General features: G+C 53.4%; 1 protein-coding gene across 1 annotated transcript; it reads left to right on the top strand.

The window, feature by feature from the left end:
- Positions 1-4,213: 4,213 nt before the first annotated feature.
- Positions 4,214-9,639, top strand: POU4F3 (POU class 4 homeobox 3). The gene is made up of 2 exons (XM_038771691.1): positions 4,214-4,324; positions 8,800-9,639. The coding sequence occupies exons 1-2, from the start codon at positions 4,214-4,216 to the stop codon at positions 9,637-9,639; spliced, it is 951 nt and encodes a 316-aa protein (XP_038627619.1).
- The last annotated feature ends 11,625 nt before the right edge of the window (positions 9,640-21,264 follow it).

Raw genomic sequence — 21,264 nt, 5'->3', positions numbered from 1 at the left:
CTTCTGGGTCTGTAGTTGTGCGAGTTTGTGTATGTGCCTCTATCAGTGAGCCTATATGACTACTTATGGGCCTTCCTATGTGTATATGTTCATATAAATTAATAGTAATGATGACATTTGTTAAGCGCCTGCTATGTGCGAAGCACTGTTCTAAGCGCTGGGGGGGCTACAGGGTGATCAGGTTGTCTCATTTGGGGCTCAGTCTTTAACCCCATTTTACAGATGAGGCAACTGAGGCTCAGAGAAGTGAAGTGACTTGCCCAAGTTCACACAGCAGACATGTGGCGGAGCTGGGATTAGAACTCACGACCTTTGACCCCCAAGTCCGTGCTCTTGCCACTGAGCCGAATGGGTGTATGTGTGTGCAAGTCTCGCCACACCTGTGTTTCCTTGGGGTTGAATTTGTGTGTGTGTGTGTTTGTGTGTGTGTCTATGAGTGTATGTTTCATAAGTATATGCCTGCTTATGTGGATGTGTATGCTGGTATTCATTCGTTCTTTTAATCATATTTATCGAACACTTACGGTGTGCAGAGCACTGTACTAAGCACTTGAAAAGTACAATACAGCAATAAAGAAAGACATCCCCTGCCCACAACGGGTATAAGGCTCTACAAGTGAATGTGTGGCTTTGCATTTATGTGTTGGCATGACAACAGTACCTGGAGGAGGCTGTCCATGTGTATATGAGTGCGTGTATACGTGTGTGTGTATCCAGTGCTTAGAACAGTGCTTGGCACATAGTAAGCGCTTAACAAATGGCATTATTATTATTATATTTTTGTGTGTGCAGACAGGAGGGCCAGGAGAAGGTGAGAAGCCAACAGGACTGTTGCTCACATCCGGGATCGCCAGAGCTTTTTCCTTGTCCCTCACCCCCACGCTTCATCCCAGCTGCTGCGACCCAGCCACAATCCCAAATCCTTCATCCCAGCCCCCTTCCCAGTTTCTGCCTCAGCCCCTTCCCCAGTCTGCATCCCAACCCCCATCCCAGGCCCATTCCCAGCCCCCTTCTCAAGCTTCACCTCAGCTCCATCCCAGGTCCTTCTTTCAAGCTCTTTCTCCAGCCCCTCTTCCCAACTTCCCTCCCAGCCTCCATCCAAGCCTCTCTGTCCCAGTCCCCTCGTCCCACCCCACTTCCCAGCCCCCTTCCCAACCTCTGCCTCAGCCCCAGTCCCACCAGCCCCTCCATTCCAGCTCCTTCCCCAGCCCCTCTTCCCAAACTCCCTTCCAGCCTCCATTCCAGAACCCCCTTCCCAGCCCTTCTGTCCCAGCTCCTTCTCTAGCTCCTCATGCCAAACTCCCTCCCAGCCTCCATTCCAGACCCTCTGTCCCAGTCCCCTAGTCCCACCTCACTTCCCAGCCCCCTTCCAACCCCCTTCCCAACTCTTGGCTCAACCCCCATGCCACCCCCTCAGTCCCAGCTCCTTCTCTCATCCCGAACTCCCTCTCAGCCTCCATCTCAGACCCTCTGTCCCAGTCCCCTAGTCCCACCCCACTTCCCAGCCCCCTTCCAACCCCCTTCCCAACTTCTGGCTCAGCCCCCATGCCACCCCCTCCGTCCCAGCTCCTTCTCTAGCTCCTCATCCTGAACTCCCTCCCAGCCTCCATTCCAGACCCTCTGTCCCAGTCCCCTAGTCCCACCCCACTTCCCAGCCCCCTTCCCAGCCCCTGAGTGGGACAGGTGGTGAGGCGGCCTGTGGAGATGGAGAGCTCCAGGAGGGAAATTTATGCCCACTGGGCCCCAGAGGGCATGGGTTCTAATCCCAACTTGATAATTTATCTGCTATGTGAACTTGAGCAAGCCACTTCACTTCTCTGTGCCTCGGTTACCTCACATGTAAAATGGGGATTAAGTCTCTGAGCCACCCGTGGGACAACCTGATGACCTTGTATCCACCCCAGCAATTAGAACAGTGCTTGGCACATAGTAAGCACTTAACAAATGCCATAATTAATTAATTAGGGGGCAGAGAGCGGTAAGGGGATTGTCTGTCTCCCTCTTCTAGACTGCGAGCCCATTGTTGGGTAGGGACCGTCTCTATATGTTGCCAACTTGCACTTCCCAAGCGCTTAGTACAGTGCTCTGCACATAGTAAGTGCTCAATAAATACGATTGATTGAATGAGTGAATGAATCTGCTGCTGCTGGGGACGGCTCCCCCTGCCCCCAGATCTTCCCGGACACAGTAATCATAGTGATGGTATTTATTAAGCACTACTATGTGTCACACGCTGTACTAAGGGTTGGGGGTGGATACAGGCATGGGATCTCCTCTCCTTTGCTTCCAGGGGTGTCCTGACTTTGGGGCAATTTAAAGTTTCCAGTGGGATGGGGTTGGAGGGTCGTGGGGTGGGCATTGAGGGGGAGCGCAATAATAATAATAATAATAATAATGATGATGATGGTATTTGTTAAGCGGTTAGTATGTGTCAAGCACTGTTCTAAGCGCTGGGGTAGATACAAGGCAATCAGGTGATCCCAAGGGGCGCTCACAGTCTCAATCCCCATTTTCCAGATGAGGTAACTGAGGTGCCAAGAAGTTTAATGATTATGGTATTTGTTCAGCGCTTACCATGTGCCAAGCACTGTTCTAAGCGCTGGGGTAGATACAAGGTGATCAGGTTGTCCCACGTGACGCTCACAGTCTTAATCCCCATTTTACAGATGAGGGAACTGAGGCACAGAGAAGTTGACTTGCCCCAAATCACCCAGCTGACAAGCGGCGGAGTGGGGATTAGAACCCAAGTCCGGGCTCTTGCTTCTCCCTTTTCCCTGGAAGGATCCCTCGGCTTGGGCTCGTGGGAGACGGGGAGCCTTGGGCGGACCCCAGAGCACCTAGGTAGGAGGGGGTGAGCCTTTGGGAGAAAGGACGGGGGGGGGCAAAGGGGGTCTTGGAGTGAAGCAGGAAACTAGGAGCCAAACTGGGCTAGAAACGCTCACCCACCTGGTCCCCCGCGTTGGCACCGCAGCACGGTTGGCACAGCCCTGTCCCCCCTCCCGCATCCTCCCCTCCCCACTCCCCTCCTCCTCCTCTTCCTCCTCCTCCTCCTCCTGGCTGGTGGCGGGTAAGAAGAGAGAGGGACCAAAGTGGGCGGGGGGCGCGGAAAGGGAGAGGAAGGGCGGGCGAGTGGGCGCTCACTTGGATGGGCAGCAGCCGGAGGGACCAGCCGGGTGCCAAGCTCAGGGTGCGGGGAGAGAGGTGCGAGGAGCGCGGGGCACAGGGAGGGGAACGGGGGGTGCCAAGCTCAGGGCGCGGGGAGAGAGGTGCGGGGCACAGAGGGGGGCAGGGGGTGCCAAGCTCAGGGCGCGGGGCACAGGGCGCGGGACAGGGGTGCCAAGCTCAAGGTGCGGGGAGAGAGGTGCGGGGCACAGGGCGCGGGACAGGGGGTGCCAAGCTCAGGGCGCGGGGCACAGGGCTCAGGAAGGGGGGTGCCAAGCTCAGGGCACGGGGCACAGGGCTCAGGAAGGGGGTGCCAAGCCCAGGACGCTGGACGGGGGGTTGCAGGGCGCGCAAGGGGGTGTCAAGCTCAGGGCGCGGGGCACAGGGTGCGGGAAAGGGGGTGCCAAGCTCAGGGCGCGGGGCACAGGGCTCAGGAAGGGGGGTGCCAAGCTCAGGGCACGGGGCACAGGTCTCAGGAAGGGGGTGCCAAGCCCAGGACGCTGGACGGGGGGTTGCAGGGCGCGCAAGGGGGTGTCAAGCTCAGGGCGCGGGGCACAGGGTGCGGGAAAGGGGGTGCAAAGCGCCGGTTGAGAGGTGAGGGGCCCAGGGCGCGGGACAGGGCGTGCCAAGCTCAGAGCGCGGGGCACAGGGCTCAGTAAGGGGGGTGCCAAGCTCAGGACGCGGGGCACGGGGCTCAGGAAAGGGGGGGCCAAGCTCAGGGCGCCAGGCGAGAAGTGCGGGGCGAGAAGAGGGGGTGCAGACTGCCGGGTGAGAGGTGAAGGGCACAAGGAGGGGGAGGAGGGGGGCCAAAGCTCAGGGCGCGGGAAAGGGGGTGCCAAGCTCAGGGCACGGGACGGTGGGAGGGGGGCAAACTCTGGGCGAGAAGTGCGAGGCGCGGGAAACGAGGGGTGCCAAGCGTAGGGCGAGAGACGCGGGACAGGGGTGCCAAGCTGAAGGCGCGGGGCAGAGGACTCAGGAAGGGGGGTGCCAAGCTGGGGGCGAGCGGGGCGGGGGGGCAGGACTAGAGGGGCGAGGAGCCTGCGGGCCGGCCATGAATGCCAAGCAGCCCTACCCGCTGCACCCCTGCCTGCAGGAGCCCAAGTTGCCCAGCCTGCACCCGGGCACCGAGGCCATGCGCCGGGCTTGCCTCCCGGCCCCGCAGGTAAGGAGATCCCCACACCCCTGCCCGCATCCAGCAGCGTGGCTCAGGGCAAAGAGCCCGGGGTTGGGAGTCAGAAGTGGTGGGTTCGAATCCTGGCTCTGCCACTTCTCGGCTGTGTGACTTTGGGCCAGTCACTTCATTTCTCTGGGCCTCAGTTACCTCATCTGTAAAGTGGGGACTAAGACTGTGAGCCCCATGTGGGACAACCTGATAACCTTGCATTTACCCCAGCGCTTAGAACGGTGCTTTGCACATAGTAAGCGCTTAGCAAATACCATTATTATTATTATTATTATTATTATTATTATTATCCCGGCCCCGCCACTTGTCAGCTGTGGGACTTTGGGCAAGTCACTTTACTTATCTGGGCCTCAGGTACCTCATCTGAAAAATGGGGTTGAAGACTGTGAGCACCATGGGGGACAACCTGATCATCTTGTAACCTCCCCAGCGCTTAGAACAGTGCTTGGTACATAGGAAGCGCTTAACAAATACCATCATCATTATTATTATTATATCCCTGCCCTCATTCCTGCCCACACCGCTGCCCGCATCCCTGCCAACCGGCTGGTCCCCCACGGACCCCACCGTCAGCGCGGGACAGCGCCCAAGTCACTTGGCTTCGTGGGCTTTCTCACTTTTTCTTCCTTGCATCCCAATTCCCAACCCTTATCCTGGTCCCATGCCTTCTCTGAGCTCCTCCCGCTCTCACTCCCGCCAGACCCGACCTGCCTCCCTTTCTCATTCATTCCTTCATTCAATCGTATTTATTGAGCACTCACCGTATGCAGAGTGCTGTACTAAGCGCTTGGAAAGTATAAGTCAGCAACAGAGGCAATCCCTACCCAATAACTGGCTCACAGTCTAGTCTCTCCCTCCCATCCCCTCCCCACCCCGTTTTCCCTGCTTCTCCTGTCCCCCTTTCCGGGTACCCCTGTTATAATAAGAATAAGATGATGGTTTTTGTTAAGCTTTTACTATGTGCCAAGCACTGTATAACAGGCTCACAATCTAGTCTCTCCCTCCCATCCCCTCCCCACCCCGTTTTCCCTGCTTCTCCTGTCCCCCTTTCCGGGTCCCCCTGTTATAATAATAACAAGAATGATGGTTTTTGTTAAGCTCTTACTATGTGCCAAGCACTGTTCTTCCCATTCCTGAGGATACAAAACATAACTAAATAGACTGACACATGACCAGCAATTCGGTGACTGTAGATAATGATAATAATAATGACTGTGGTACTTGGTAAGTAATAATAATAATGATGGTTTTTGTTAAGCGCTTACTATGTGCCAAGTACTGTTCTTCCCATTCCCGAGGGCACAAAGCATGACTAAATAGACTGACACATGAACGGCAATTCGGTGACTATAGATAATGATAAATAATAATGATCATGGTATTTGGTTAGAAATAACAATAATGATAGTATTTGTTAAGCGCTTACTATATGCCAAGCACTGTTATAAGCACTGGAGTAGATACATGGTCATCAGGTTGTCCCCCGGGGGGCTCACAGACTTCATCCCCATTTTACAGATGAGGGAACTGAGGTCCAGAGAAGTGAGGTGGCTTGCCCGAGGTCACCCAGCAGACAAGTGGCGGAGCCGGGATTAGAACCCACGGCCTCTGACACCCGGGCTGTTGCCACTAAGCCACGCTGTGTGCCTGGCTGCCTCTACTTCCCTTGCCCCCGACTCCAGCCTCCCCCTCGCTGGCTTCCCACCCTCTCCTCTTCCCCCGGCCCGGCTCTTCCCTCTGATCCGACCGTCTGAACTTGCAACCCCCGGCCTCCCCTTGCTTCCCCCGTCTCCCCTTATACCCCTCTCTCTCCTGTTTTCCTTGCTTCCCCGTCTGCCTTGATTCCCCCCGTCCTTCCTGATTCCCTGCTTCCACCTGTCTTCCCTTGTCTATCCTGATTCCCCTGTCTCCCCTGGGTCCCCGCTTCCCCCTTCTCCCCTGATTCTCCTGCCTCCCTTGTTTTCCCCATCTCCTCTAATGTCCTTGTTCCCCTGTCTTCCCTGTTTTCCTTAAATAATAATCACAATGATGGCATTTATTAAGCGCTATGTGCTAAGCACTGTTCTAAGCACTGGGGGAGATACAAGGTAATCAGGCTGTCCCACGTGGGGCTCACAGTCTTCATCCCCATTTTACAGATGAGGGAACCGAGGCACAGAGAAGTTAAGTGATTTGTCCAAAGTCGCACAGCTGACAATTGGCAGAGCCGGAATTTGAACCCATGACCTCTGACTCCCAAGCCCAGGCTCTTTCCACTGAGCCACTTTGCTTCTCTGAGCCACACTACTTCTCTTTACCTCCCTTGCCTTTCCCACTCTCCTCCTTCATCTCCCCTGCTTCCCCGTCTCCCCTGCCTCCCCTTCCTTCCCGTCTCCCCTGATTTTCCCCGTCTTCCCTGCCTCCCCTTGCTTCCCCCTGTCTCCCCTGATTTCCCCCGTCTTCCCTGCCTCCTTTTGCTTCGCCTGGTCTCCCCTGCCTCCCTGCTTCCCCCTTGTCCCCGATTCTCCTGCCTCTTCTACTTCCCCTTCTCCTCTATTTTCCTTGCTTCTCCTGCCCCTCCTGCTTCCCCCGTCTCCCCTGCCTCCCTTCACCTCCCTTGCCTTTCCCACCCTCCTCCCCCCTCCTTCCCTGCTTCCTCCTGTCTTCCCGGCCTCCACTTGCTTCCTCCTGTCTCCCGGCCTCCCCCTTCTCCCCTGATTCTCCTGCCTCCCCTGCTTCCCCCGTCTCCCCTGCCTCCCTTTACCTCCCTTGCCTTTTCCACTCTCCTCCTCCTTCTCCCCTTCTTTCCCCTGCCTCCCCTTGCTTCCCCCTCCTCCCCTGATCCTCCTGCCTCCCCTGCTCCCCCATCTCCTCTGATTTCCTTGCTTCCCCGCCTCCCTTTACCTCCCTTGCCTTTCCCACCCTCCTCTCCCTCCCTCCCGATTCCCCGTCTCCCCTGCCTCCCCTTGCTTTCCGTCTTCCCTGCCTCCCCTTGCTCCCCGCGTCTCCCCTGCTTCTCCTGTCTTCCTCCTCTCCCTCTCCTACTTCCCCGTCTCCCCTGTTTTCCTTGTTACCCCCGTCCCCCCTGCCTCTCCTCCTCCCTCCGTCTTCCCTGCCTCCCCTGCTTCCTCCTGTCTTCCCTGGCTCCCTTTTCTTCCCTTGCCTTTCCCACCCTCTTTCCCCTTCCTTGCCTGCTTCCCCCGCCCCCCCCCCGTCTTCCCTGCCTCCTCTTGCTTCCCCCTTCTCCCCTGATCCTCCTGCCTCCTCTGCCTCAGCCTGCTTCCCCAGTGTCCCCTATTTTCCTTGCTTCCCCCTGTCTTCCCTGCCTCCCTTTACCTCCCTTGCCTTTCCCACCCACCTCCCCCTTCCTCCCCTGATTTCCCCTGCCTCCCTTGTTTCCCCTGCCCCCCTTCTCGGACCCCCCGGTTCCCTCTACCTCCCCAGCCCCCCACCTCCACCTGTCTCCCCCATCTCCCCCACACCCTTTCTTGCCTCTCCAGGCTCCCTCTGTTCCCCATCTCCCCCCTCCTCTCCATTCTCCTCACCATCCTCCTCCTTCCCCTTTGCCCCATCCTCCTTCTCTTCCTCCTCCTCCCCATCCTCCTCCTCTTCCTCCTCCTTCCCCTTCTCCTTCCCCTTCACCCCATCCTCCTTCTCGTCCTCCTCCTCTCCATCCTCCTCCTCCTCTTCCTCTTCCTCCTCCTCCCCATCTTCCTCCTCTTCCTCCTCCTCCCCATCCTCCTCCTTCCCCTTCACCCCATCCTCCTTCTTGTCCTCCTCCTCCCCATCCTCCTCCTCTTCCTCTTCCTCCCCAACCTCCTCCTTCCCCTTCTCCTTCCCCTTCACCCCATCCTCCTTCTCTTCCTCCTCCTCCCCATCCTCCTCCTCCTCTTCCTCCTCCTCCTCATCCTCCTCCTTCCCCTTCTCCTTCCCCTTCACCCCATCCACCTTCTCTTCCTCCTCCTCCTCTTCCTCCTCCTCATCCTCCTCCTTCCCCTTCTCCTTCCCCTTCACCCTATCCTCCTTCTCTTCCTCCTCCTCCTCCTCCTCCTTCCCCTTCTCTTTTCCCTTCACCCCATCCTCCTCTTCCTCCTCCTCCCCATCCTCCTCATCATCCTCCTCCTTCCCCTTCACCCCATCCTCCTTCACCCCATCCTCCTCCCCATCCTCCTTCTCTTCCTCCTCCTCCCCATCCTCCTCCTCCTTCCCCTTCTCCTTCCCCTTCTCCTCCTCCCCATCTTCCTCCTCCTCTTCTTCCCCTCCCCATCCTCTTCCTATTCCTCTTCCTCCCCATCCTCCTCCTCTTCCTTCTCCTTCCCATCCTCTTCCCCATCCTCCTCTTTCCCCTTCTCCCCATCCTCCCCCTCCCCCTCCTCGCCCTGGGATCTCAGGGGGCTTCGGGGGCCCGGTCCCACGTGGGTAGGGGGGCGAGTCCTTGCTGAGGATGCCGGGTTCCTACTCTTTGTGTCCCACAGCTGCCAGCCTCTCTCTTTGCCGGCTTCGATGACAGCCTGCTGGCCCGGGCTGAAGCCCTGGCCACGGCGGACCTGGCCCCCTGCCACGCCAAGAGCCACCCCTTCAAGCCCGACGCCACTTACCACCCGCTGGGTGGAGTGATGCCCTGTGGGCCCACCCACCCGCATGCCCCACACCCGGGCCTGGACGGCGATCACCTCCTGGACCACCTGACCCCCGCCGCGCTGGGCCTGGGTGGTCTGGGAGCGCCTGACCCCACGGGGCATCCCCATGGACTCGGGGGGCTGGGGGCACTGGGGGCACCGGGGGCACTGGGCCCCTTGAGGCCGGGCCTGGGGATGTGCCCAGGCCTGGGCGAGCCGGACACAGACCCACGTGAGCTGGAGGCCTTCGCCGAGCGCTTCAAGCAGAGGCGCATCAAGCTGGGGGTGACCCAGGCCGACGTGGGCGCCGCCCTGGCCAGCCTGAAGATCCCGGGCGTGGGCTCGCTCAGCCAGAGTACCATCTGCCGCTTCGAGTCGCTGACCCTCAGCCACAACAACATGACAGCCCTCAGGCCCGTCCTGCAGGCCTGGCTGGAGGAGGCCGAGGCCGCCCAGAGGGACCGGCTGGACGAGGCCCACCTGGCCGGGGCCGTCGAGAAGAAGCGCAAACGCACGTCCATCGCGGCGCCCGAGAAGAGGTCCCTCGAGGCCTACTTCGCCCTGCAGCCTCGGCCCTCCTCCGAGAAGATCGCCGCCATCGCCGACAAACTGGACCTGAAGAAGAACGTGGTGCGGGTTTGGTTCTGCAACCAGAGGCAGAAGCAGAAGCGCATGAAGTACGCGGCCGCACGCTGACGGCCGGGACAGTCCTGGGGGGGGACGGGCCGAGGACACGTGGGGAGGGGAGAGGACGCATGGAGAAGGAGAGGACACGAGGGGACACCAGAGAGGATGCATGGGCAAGGCCTGGGAACCCTGGAGAGGACACGAGGGGGGACCCTGGAGAGGACATGAGAGGACCCCGAAGAGGACACAGGAGGACCTCGGAGAGGACGCAAGGGCAGGGCCTGGGAATCCTGGAGAGGACACGAGAGGACACGAGGGCAGGGCGTGGGGACCATGGAGAGGACATGAGGTCCATCGGGCAATGCGGTGGACATGCCAGGAGAATGCGCTGGGAGGCTGGAGAGGACAACGTGGAGCCCGGAGAGGACACGTGAGGCGGGAGCACAGAGGACATGAAATCCATTGAGGAATGTGCTGGACACACCAGGAGGGTGCTCTGGGAGCCTGGAGAGGACACACGGGACAGGCACGGGGACCCTGGAGAGGATGAGTGGTCAGTCGGGGAATGTGCTGGACACACTGGGAGGGTGTGCTGGGAGCCCGGAGAGGACACGTGTGGAGCCCGGAGAGGACACACGGGACAGGTGTGGGGACCCCGGAGAGGATACGAGGTCCATCAGGGAACGCGGTGGACACACGGTGTGGGCGCGCGGGGACCCCGGAGAGGACACGTGGAGTGGGAGTGAGGGGGCCCTGGAGAGGACACGAGGTCCACTGGGGGAATGCAGTGGACACGCGGGAGGCCTGGGGATCCAGGAAAGGACACGTGGGCGTGGGTGCCCCGGAGAGGATGCACGTGGAGTCTGGAGAGGACACGCAGTTTGTCGGGGAATGTGTGGACATGCGGGGTGGGGCAGGGAGGGATTTCCAGGCTCACCACTTGGACTGGTACTTGGCCCCTGGGAGCAGGGCCAATGGAAGTATGTCCACCTGCCGGGGGATCCCCATGTCCAGCCCAGGGACCTGAAGAAGTCACAGGGTGAGGAGCCAGGGCCGTGGGGCGATGAGATGAAGTCTTGGGGCACATGGAGCGAAGGAGAGGACCGGCCAGGCCCAGACTTCTGGGTAGGCCGGGTTACCCAAGGGTCGGCAGAGGCTGGGGATTCTTTATATACATATACATGATATATATATAAATGATGGTATGTGTTAAGCACTTACTATGCACTTACTATGTGCCAAGCACTGATGTAAGCGCTGGGGTAGATACAAGCTAATCAGGTTGTCCCATGTGGGGCTCACAATCTCAATCCCCATTTTCCAGATGTGGTAACTGAGGCCTAGAGAAGTGAAGTGGCTTGCCCAAGGTCCCACAGCAGACAAGTGGCGGAGCCGAGGTTAGAACCCACGTCCTCTGACCCCAAGCCCGGGCTCTTTATACATACCTCTATATTTAAAAACAAATCAGAAGTATTTTCCCAACGATTGTTTTGTTCCCTTTTAAGCTGGGGAGTGGGAGGGGAGAAAGGAGCTGGACCAGACCAGCTCACCAGGCCAAGAGTAGAGGTCGCCCCAGGGCTGGTCGGGGGGCAGGCCGAGCCCGGGGCCACCAGAGGCCTTAAGGGGGTCTCACTTAAATCATGTCTAGGGCTGCAGACCCCCAGGGTAAGGCTTTGACTAGCAGCCCCTTCAAGGATAATAATAATAATAATAATGGTATTTGTTAAGCGCTTTCTATGTGTCAGGCACTGTTCAGTACAGTTCCTGACACTAAGCACTGGGATGGCTACAAGTGGACACTGTATACTGTGAATACACAGTCTTCTGGACTGTGAACCTGTTGTTGCGTAGAGACTGTCTCTGTTCCTGAATTGTACTTTCCAGGCGCTTACTATGGTGCTCTGCACAAAGTAAGCGCCCAATAAATGTGGTTGAATGAATGCAACATGGCTCAGTGGAAAGAGCACGGGCTTGGGGGTCAGAGGTCATGGGTTTAAATCCCAGCTCTGCCAATTGTCAGCTGTGTGACTTTGGGCAAGTCACTTAACTTCTCTGTGCCTCAGTTACCTCGTCTGAAAAATGGGGATGAAGACTGTGGAGCCCCACGTGGGACAACCTGATCACCTTGTATCCTCCCCAGCGTTTAGAACAGTGCTTTACACATAGTAAGCACTTAACAAATGCCATTATTATATTATTACTATTACAAGCAAATTGGGTTGGACACAGTCTCTGTCCCATGTGGGGCTCCCAGTCTCCATCCCCATTTTGTTCTTCTTCTTATTATTATTACTGTATTTGTTAAGCACTTACTCTGTGCCAAGCACTGTTCTAGTCACTGGGGTAGATACAAAGTCATCAGGTTGTCCCACGTGGAGCTCACAGTCTCAATCCCCATTTTTCAGATGAGGTAACTGAGGCCCAGAAAAGTGAAGTAACTTGCCCAAGTTCACATAGCAGACACGTGGCGGAGTCGGGATTAGAACCCAGGTCCTTCTGACTTCCAAGCCCGTGTTCTTGCCTTTAGGCCATGCTGCTTCCTAGGGGATTGAGGAACAGAGAAGTTAAGTGACTCACCCAAGGTCACACAGTAGACAAGTGGCCGAGCCGGGCAATTCCGCCTCCTCTCCCGACTTCTTTGGTTTTTCTTGGGTTTTTGTTTTTCCTGTCCTCTCCCCCTCCCCAATCTCAGGCCGAGAGTTCCAGGTGGGGAGCGGGGGAGGTGGGAGGGTCTTCAAACCTGGACCCCGGGTGACCCCGTTCAGAGTTTTCCCTGCGGTCTGGGAGTTGCAGTGAGCACTGTCCCTTCGGAGCACTTCTGGGATGAAACACGGAGGGTTCCCTCGGCCTCCCGGAGAAATCTGCAATAAATGTTTATTTTTCAACCCCCGGAGCAACTGCTTTCTTCCCCCCAGCGAGCTCAGAGGTCAGCGTGCCTGGGGCTGCCGGGGCCCGGCTGGAATTTGAGGCCGAGGATGCAAATCTAGGGCTGGGGCTGGGTCTTCAGGTGGGGGGGCGAGGGGAAGAATTGGGCCAGGGGCCAGGATTTAGGGTTAGCCAGGGATTGAGGCTGGGGTCGGCAGATGGCTCCTTTTCCCTTTCCCTCATCCTCTCCCTCCTTTCCTTCTCTCTCTCCTTTTGCCTTTCCTTCATCCTCTCCCTTCCCCTCTTCCTCTCCCTCTCCTTTTTGCCTTTCCTTCATCCTATTCCTTTCCCTGTCCCTCTCCTTTCCCTCTCCCTGTCCCTCTCCTTGCCCTCTCCCTGTCCCTCGCCTCTCTCTCTCCCTTTCCCTTGCCCTTTTCCTCTCCTCCCTCTCTCCTTCTCCCTTTCCCTCTCCTCCATCCTCTCCCTTTCCCTCTCCTTTTCCCTTTCCTTCTCCTTTGTCCTCTTCCTTTCCCTCTCCCTCTTCCTCTCCTCTTCCTCTCTCTCTCCTGCATCGTCTCCCTCTTTTCCCCTTTTTTCTCTTTTTCATCCTCTCCCTTTCCCTCTTCCCCTCCTCTCCCTCTCCTTTCCCTTTCCCTCTCTTTTGTCCTCTCCCTCTCCCTTTCCCTCTTCTTCATCCTGTCCCTCTCCTTCTTCCCCTCCTCTCCATCCCTAAGGGCTGGGATTGAACTCCAGCACTCTCATCGCCTGCTCCAGGTGTGGCTACTGAGTAATTTCAGAAGTGAATCTGCAGCTAACATTTTCGGAATAATGCGTGGGCAGGGCCACAGGGATACTAGGGGCCTCTGCCCTATGCCAGGGAAGAGGAAGGGTTGAGTGGGAGCAGGGCCAGGCTCAGTGCCTGGAGCAGGTTTCCATAGTTTTTGGGTTTTCTGGGACAGAGGCAACCAAGCCCAGAATCTGCGGTCTCCTGACCCTTCACCCCCTTGCCCAGTCTTGGCTCTGGCCCTGGCCAAGCAGCAGATCCTGCAGCGGTTCCTAGATCGGTTTCTGCAGTTGGAGCATCTCTCCTGCAAGGCCCTGGACTCTCAGCTTGTCCGGCCCTATGCTGGTGACACCCAGAAGGGTCAGGAAGGAGGAGCAGGGGGCAGAGAGCCGGAGCCCGCTGCCTGACATCTGTTCATCTGCCACGCAGAGGAAGGAAGACCCTCCTTCATTCCCTCCTTCCAGGACCAGGACAACGATGGTGTTCCTTGTACCTGAGGCTGGGGGCACAGCTTCTGGTGGCATCATGGGACTGGTCAGTGGCCACTCCTCCGGGCGGGAGGACAGGTGATCTATGCCTGGGGGCGAACCTGGGGCTCTCTAGGGGTCCCTGGCATGGGGTGGGGGGCAAGTGGAAAGCTGTTTGGGTCCAGCTGAACTCAAAGGAAGGCTGTGGTGACTGAGTCTTACCCTCGACAGCCACAAGCCCCTGGGGCCTGTGGCACTCTTATCCCTTGGGGGCCCAGGATCACCTCCAGGGCAGAAGAAGGGAAAGTGCTAAGACCTCCTCCTTGTCCCCCTTCCTCCCCTCCCTCCACCCCACTGCCTAGAACTCACCTAGTGGAAAAAACGCAGGCTTGGGAGTCGGAGGATGTGGGTTCTAATCCTACCTCTGCCACTTGCCAGCTGTGTGTCTTTAGGCAAATCACTTAAATTCTCCATTCCTCAGTTATCTGTAAAACAGGGATTAAGATTGTGAGCCCCATGTGGAACAACCTAATTACCCTGTATCTACCGCAGCACTTAGAACAGTGCTTGGCACATAGTAGGCACTTAACAAATACTATTATTATTACAGTGCTCAGAACAGTGCTTAGTATATAGTAAGTGCTTAACAAATACCGTCATTATTATCTAGGGACTCTTCTAGCTCCCCTCACTCCAGGAGAGGACCACATCTTTCCCCACACTCAAGTTAAACTCGAGTGTTCTCGTTCTGTGTGCTTAGAGAAGCAGCGTGGCTCAGTGGAAAGAGCACGGGCTTTGGAGTTAAAGGTCGTGGGTTCAAATACTGGCTCCGTCAATTGTCAGCTGTGTGACTTTGGGCAAGTCACTTAACTTCTCTGGGCCTCAGTTACCTCATCGGTAAAATGGGGATTAAGACTGTGAGCCCCCCATGGGACAACCTGATCACCTTGTAGACTCCCCAGCGCTTAAAACAGTGCTTTGCACATAGTAAGCACTTAATAAATGCCACCATTATTATTATTATTATTATTCCCGGTCAGGAGCTGTATTTTTGCTCATCAACTCCCCTCCAATTGAAATTCTTTTTCTCCTCCTCCTCCTCCTCCTCCTCTTTCTTCCTTCATTTTTTTCTTCCTCCTTCTCTCCCTTTCCTTTCCTCCTTCCTTCTCCTCTTCCATCTTTCCCCCCCTCCTTTCCCCATCTCTTCTTTGCCTCCTCTTCCTCCTGCTGGTCCTCCCCCCCCCCCCCCCGCCCCGGTTCTTTCTACTCTCCTCTTCCTCCTCCCTATCCTCTTCCTCTTCCCTATCCTCTTCCTCTTCCTTTTCTCCCTCTCTCCTTTTTCCTTCTCTTCCTCTTTCCCTCCCCCAACTTTCTCATCTTCTTCTCTTCCTATATGCCCCTGCCCCCAAGAGCTGACTGCAGGGTCCATGGAATGCAGTGAGTCCTTGAATCCCTGAATCCCCTTGCCAAACCAGTGGCCCTCCCTTCTACCCTCTAGCTCTACTACCCCAATCTAAATATATGTTGCCAATTTGTACTTCCCAAGCGCTTAGTACAGTGCTCTGCACATAGTAAGCACTCAATAAATATGATTGATTGATTGATTGAAGCTCCCAGCCGGGTTTGCAGCCCCAAAGTGCCTCTCCCTCAGCTGTGTTTTCAGCCCAGACACCATAACTCAAATCTATATAAAGCTTTCTTTTTCCGCATGCAGTTTCTACCAAACCTAAACAAATTGCATAAATTCCTCTAGGCCACACTGAGCTGCACTCCCCGGTTGAGATCTGATCAATTAGTCATTAGACACTCCACTAGCTAGGGTTTAAGCTGCTTAATACAAATGTCTCCTGTCAATTGGCTTGTAATCGAATCAATAAAAAAGAACAATTATTAGCACAAATAAGTGAAAGGATGTGAACAATTTCCAATCCCTCAAAAGGCTCGTATCTTTCTCTGGTAATGGCGCACTGAAGAGAGCTTGGGATCCCCATTCTATGCTAGTTTTCACAGACATGGAGAGAAGAAACTGATCTAAATTGCTGGGTGGAAGTTGGGATGTCTTTTTTCTGCTCCTTGAGCTGTGTGCTTATCCCATGGGACTGAAACCGAGTGGGCACTGCTCCGCTGGAAACTCCCATTTCACCAAGACCAGACACATTCCCAATCCCCACAGCCCTCCTGTCCCTGTAGACAAGAGGAAAGTCCTTTTCATAAGGGAGAAGATTGCAGTTTGGTTCTGGATTCCAACTCCCACCAGGGCTGTATTACTTGAAGTTGAGGACCTGGGCTGAACTGTGGGGGACCTCCTTAAGTGACCCTCGATAATAATAATAATAACAATAATGGTATTTGTTAAATGCTTACTATGTGCCAGGCACCATACTAAGCACTGGGGTGGAGACAAGCAAATCAAGTTGGACACAGTCCCTGTCCCACGTGAGGCTCACAGTCTCAAACCCCATTTTACGGACGAGGTAACTGAGGCACAGAGAAGTGAAGTGATTTGCCCAAGATCACACAGCAGACAAGCGGAGGAGTCAGGATTAGAAACCATGACCTCTTGACTCCCAGGACCATGCTCTATCCATTATACCATGTTGCTTCTCTATGATGATAATAATAATGATGATGGCATTTATTAAGCACTTACTATGTGCAAAGCACTGTTCTAAGTGCTGGGGAGGTTACAAGGTGATCAGGTTGTCCCACTGGGGGCTCACAGTCTTCATCCCCATTTTATAGATGAGGGAACTGAGGCCCAGAGAAGTTAAGTGCCTTGCCCCAAGTCACACAGCTGACAAGTGGCGGAGCTAGGATTTGAACCCATGACTTCTGACTCCAAAGCCCGAGCTCTTTCCACTGAGTCACGCTGCTTCTCTAAGCATCATCATCTGATGATGATGATGTGAATACAGCACCACCAGAGTGACCACAGAGATATAGAGGAGATGTGGGGGACCTCTGTAACAGGACTGGAAGATGTTTGGTCTTGGGGGGAAGTGGTGTGGGGAGGATAGGGGAGCAGAACCTCTACTATGAGCAAATGGTGTTTCCTGTTGTCCCTCTCCTCCCCATTTAATTTCCACAATTGGCCCTGTGTCTTGCTCTTCCAAAAGTGAAGGGGGCTGCGTGGTGGGGGACGAAGAGGAATACCAGAGAATCTCTTTCTTTCCCCGTAGTCATAGTGACCCCCTTAAGCGGGGTGGCATCCCAAGTTCATTCATTCATTCAATCGTATTTATTGAGCGCTTACTGTGTGCTGAGCACTGTACTAAGCACTTGGGAAGTACAAGTTGGCAACTTGTACTTGTCAACTCTACACCAATTAAACATCAAATACCCTTTCCTCCTTTTTATTCACCAATGGCTTAATCAATCAATCAATCAATCGTATTTATTGAGCGCTTACTGTGTGCAGAGCACGGTACTAAGCACTTGGGAAGTACAAGTTGACAACTTGTACTTGTCAACTCTACACCAATTAAACATCAAAAACCCTTTCCTCCTTTCTATTCACCAACGGCTTAATGACTTCTCTCAGTCCCACTTTCCTCCTCTTAGGCCAACATAACCACTGTCCCTCCATCTTCTTTATCTCCTTTCTGATCCATTGCTCCTGTTCTCCCTCTGGACTGGGCTGTCATTTTCCCTTCATACATGGCAGACCACTCTCCCCACCTTCAAAGCCTTCATTAAAATCACATCTTCTCCAAAAGGCTTTCATTTCTCCTCCCACCCTCCCCTCTGCATCACCTATTTGCGCACATCTTCACCCCTTAAGCACTTGATATTCGCCCCACTCTCAGCTCCTCAGCACTTGTATACTGTTTGTTTATTTATTTATTTATTTATTTATTTATTTTATTTGTGCATATTTATTCTATTTATTTTATTTTGTTACTATGTTTTGTTTTGTTCTCTGACTCCCCCTTCTAGACTATGAGCCCACTGTTGGGTAGGAACTGTCTCTATATGTTGCCAATTTGTACTTCCCAAGCGCTTAGTACAGTGCTCTGCACACAGTAAGCTCTCAATAAATACAATTGAATGAATTGAGTGAATGAATGAATTGTATATATACCCATACATCCTGCAATTTATTTTAATGTCTGTCTCCCCTTTTAGAATGTACACTTCTTGTGGACAGGGATTATGGTTATCAAATCTATTGAATCACACCTTCCCAACCATTTAGTATAATGTTTTGCACACAGTAAATCCTCAACAAATATCATTGATTGATTGTTTGAACTAAGGAATCAGCAGGAATCCTCTTGGAAATGAAGAGCTGGGGTGGACTGATGATTATCACTTAATTACTACTATCCTCTAGACTGTAATGTCGTTATGGGCAGGGAATGTGTCTGTTAATTCTAGGTTTTTTTTAATGGTATTTGTTAAGCACTATGTGCCAGGCACTGTTCTAAGCACTGGGGTAGATACAAGGTAATCAAGTTGGACATGGTCCCTGTCCCACTTAATAATAATAATAATAATGGCATTTGTTAAGCACTTACTATGTGCCAAGCACTGTTCTAACCACATGGGGCTCACAATCTTAATCTGTATTTTACAGATGAGGTAACTGAGGGACAGAGAAGGGATATGACTTGCCCGAGGTCACACAGCAGAAAAGTGGTGGAGCCAGGTTTAGAACCCAGGTCTTTCTGACTCCCAGTTCTGTGATCTATCCTCTAGGCCATGCTGCTTCTTTTGTATTGTACTTTCCCAAGTGCTTTGTACAGTGCTCTGCACATAGTAAGCGCTCAATAAATACCATTGATTGCTTCCCCAACCCCCTCTCTGGATATGGATTGCCCAAGAAGAAGGGAGAGGAAGCTGAGGCAATGTTGATTTTAAAGAAATTGCTGGGGACAGATAGGCTCGTTTCCCATGCTGCCCCTTCACTGAAATTTAAAGGGCAGTGTTCCCTTTAAGAGCCATTCAGTCAGTCAGTCATAATTATTGAGTGCTTACTGTGTGCAAAACATTGTACTAAAGGCTTGGGAGAGTACAAAATAGCAATAAACAGACACTTTCCCTGTCCACAATTAGTTTACAGTCTAGAGGGGAAGAGCCAGATGTACCACCTTGGGCTGCTTTGGGTGGTCATTTTGAGAAAAAAACCCTTTTTAATAAAGTCCAAGTCAGCTGCTATATTGGTAAACTCAAGAGGGGATGTGATTTGTGATTCCTTTTTTTTTTTTGGTGGGGGGGATTGGGTTGAGGCCTCTGTAAATTCGGGACCCTGGGCTTAAGCCCTCCGAGCCCTTACATTAATCTGACCCCCCCTCCCCCATTGACAAGGTGGGTAATTAATGATGTTATCTGTTATGCGCTTACTATGTACAAAGCACTGCTCTAAGCACTGGGGGGGGGATACAAGGTGATCAGATTGTCCCACATGGGGCTCACAGTCTTAATCCCCATTTTACAGATGAGGTAAGACTGGTCTTGACCAGTGGACTGTTAGGTGGGTACTCAGCTGGCACAAAGAACACCTTCGAAGGGCTCGGTGTCAACCTGGAATGGTGTCTTAGAACTGACTGTTTTTGGTCACAATCTTCTTTCTGTTGAACTCGATGAATGATGGACTTTATTAATGGACGCACTGATGCACCAATCCTTACCCTCAATCACCAATCAATTAGTCAGTAGGTATTTATTGAGCACTCAGTGAGTCAATGAGTATGTGTCTGTTACATTGTTATATTGTACTCTCCCAAGCACTTCGTAGAGTGCTCTGCACACAGTGAGCACTCAATAAACATGATTGATAGACTTAGTACATAGCCCTTTTTCCAGTTTCTGCAGAATTTAACTCCATGCCTTGTACCTTGATCAGTCTCATATCACCAACCCCCAGCACTGCTTTGTTGACAAAACTGAAATAATCAGACATGAGTTCCCCTCAATTTCCCCTCTCCTTCCCAACTCCCACCCATCCCCACATCCATTCTCATTCTTCTTGGCCATCTCTCAAGAGATCTCTCACTTGGCTTTCAAAATCTGTCCCTTCTATCTGTGCCCCCAACCCCATCCATTCTCATCTTCCAAAAATATTTGTACTCACTCTTCTTCCCTCCCTGAATGCCATCTTTGATCCTTCATTTTCGGCTGGGTCTATCTTCTTTCCCTTCAAATACACCCACTTCTTCACTACTCTAAAAGCCTTCTTTGGATCCCACTGCACCATCAACCATTTTCCCGATCCCCCTCCTCCCATTCACAGTCAAACTCCTCAAACAGGTTGGATACAGTTGCCTTCTACATTTCCTTTCCCTACTTCACTCTTCTGCCCAGATCCCTTTTCTAAAACATCATTCTTCCCACTTCTCCCCACTCCTTAAAGCAGCGTGGCTCAGTGGAAAGAGCCCGGGCTTCAGAGTCAGAGGTCATGGGTTCAAATCCTGGCTCCGCCACTTGTCAGCTGTGCGACTTTGAACAAGTCACTTAACTTCTCTGGGCCTCATTTCCCTCATCTGTAAAATGGGGATTAAGACTGTGAGCTCCACGTGGGACAACCTGATCACATTGTAACCTCCCCAGCGCTTAGAACAGTGCTTTGCACCAAGTAAGCACTTAGTAAATGCCATTATCATTATTATTATTATTAAAAACCTCTAATGGTTATCCATTCCCCTCTGCATCAAGAAGCAAGTCCTGACAGCTGACTTTAAGGCACTCAATCAGATCTCTCCCTCATACTTATCCACTCTCTTCTCCCACCATATCCCAGCACACATGGGGATTGTGGCATTTCCTAAGCACATACTATGTGCTAGGCACTGTTCTAAGTGCTGGGGGTAGTTACAAGCTAATGGGAATGGACACAGTCCCTGTCCTACAAAGAACTCACAGTCTTACAGATCACATTTTACACATAAGGTAACTGAGGCACAGAGAAGTTAAGTGACTTGCCCAAAGTCACACAGCAGGGAAATGGCAGAGCTGGGATTAGAACCAAGGTCCTTTTGACTCTCAGGCACGTGCTCTTTCCACTCAGCCACGCTGCTTTGCCCCCTCAAGTCAACCTACTCTCTGTGCTTTGTTCTCAAGTCTCCCACCATTGACTCAGTAATAATAATGATGGCATTTATTAAGCACTTACTATGTGCAAAGCAGTGTTCTAAACACTGGGGAGGTTACAACGTGATCAGGTTGTCCCACGGCGGGGCTCACAGTTCTAATCCCCATTTTACAGATGAGGTAACTGAGGCCCAGAGAAGTGAAGTGATTTGCCCAAAGTCACATAGCTGACAATTGACGGAGCTAGGGTTTGAACCCATGACACCTGACTCCAAAGCCCAGGCTCTTTCCAGTGAGCCATGCTGCTTCTCTGCTCCTTGTTCATATCCTCCTCTTTCCCGGAAACTCCTCCCCCTTTCATAATAATAATAATAATAATAATAATAATAATAATAATAATAATAATAATAATAGAACTATGTGTTCTAAATGCTGGGGTAGATACAAATTAATCCGGTTGGACATGGTCCCTGTCCCACATGGGGCTCACGCTCTTAATCCCCATTTTACAGGTGGGGTAACTGAGGCCCAGAGAAATGAAGTGACTTG

Source organism: Tachyglossus aculeatus, chromosome X1 (assembly GCF_015852505.1).
Source record: "Tachyglossus aculeatus isolate mTacAcu1 chromosome X1, mTacAcu1.pri, whole genome shotgun sequence".
Lineage (NCBI taxonomy): Eukaryota > Metazoa > Chordata > Mammalia > Monotremata > Tachyglossidae > Tachyglossus > Tachyglossus aculeatus.
The sequence above is the reverse complement of the archived record's forward strand: the minus strand, read 5'-3'. Positions and strand labels throughout refer to the sequence as shown.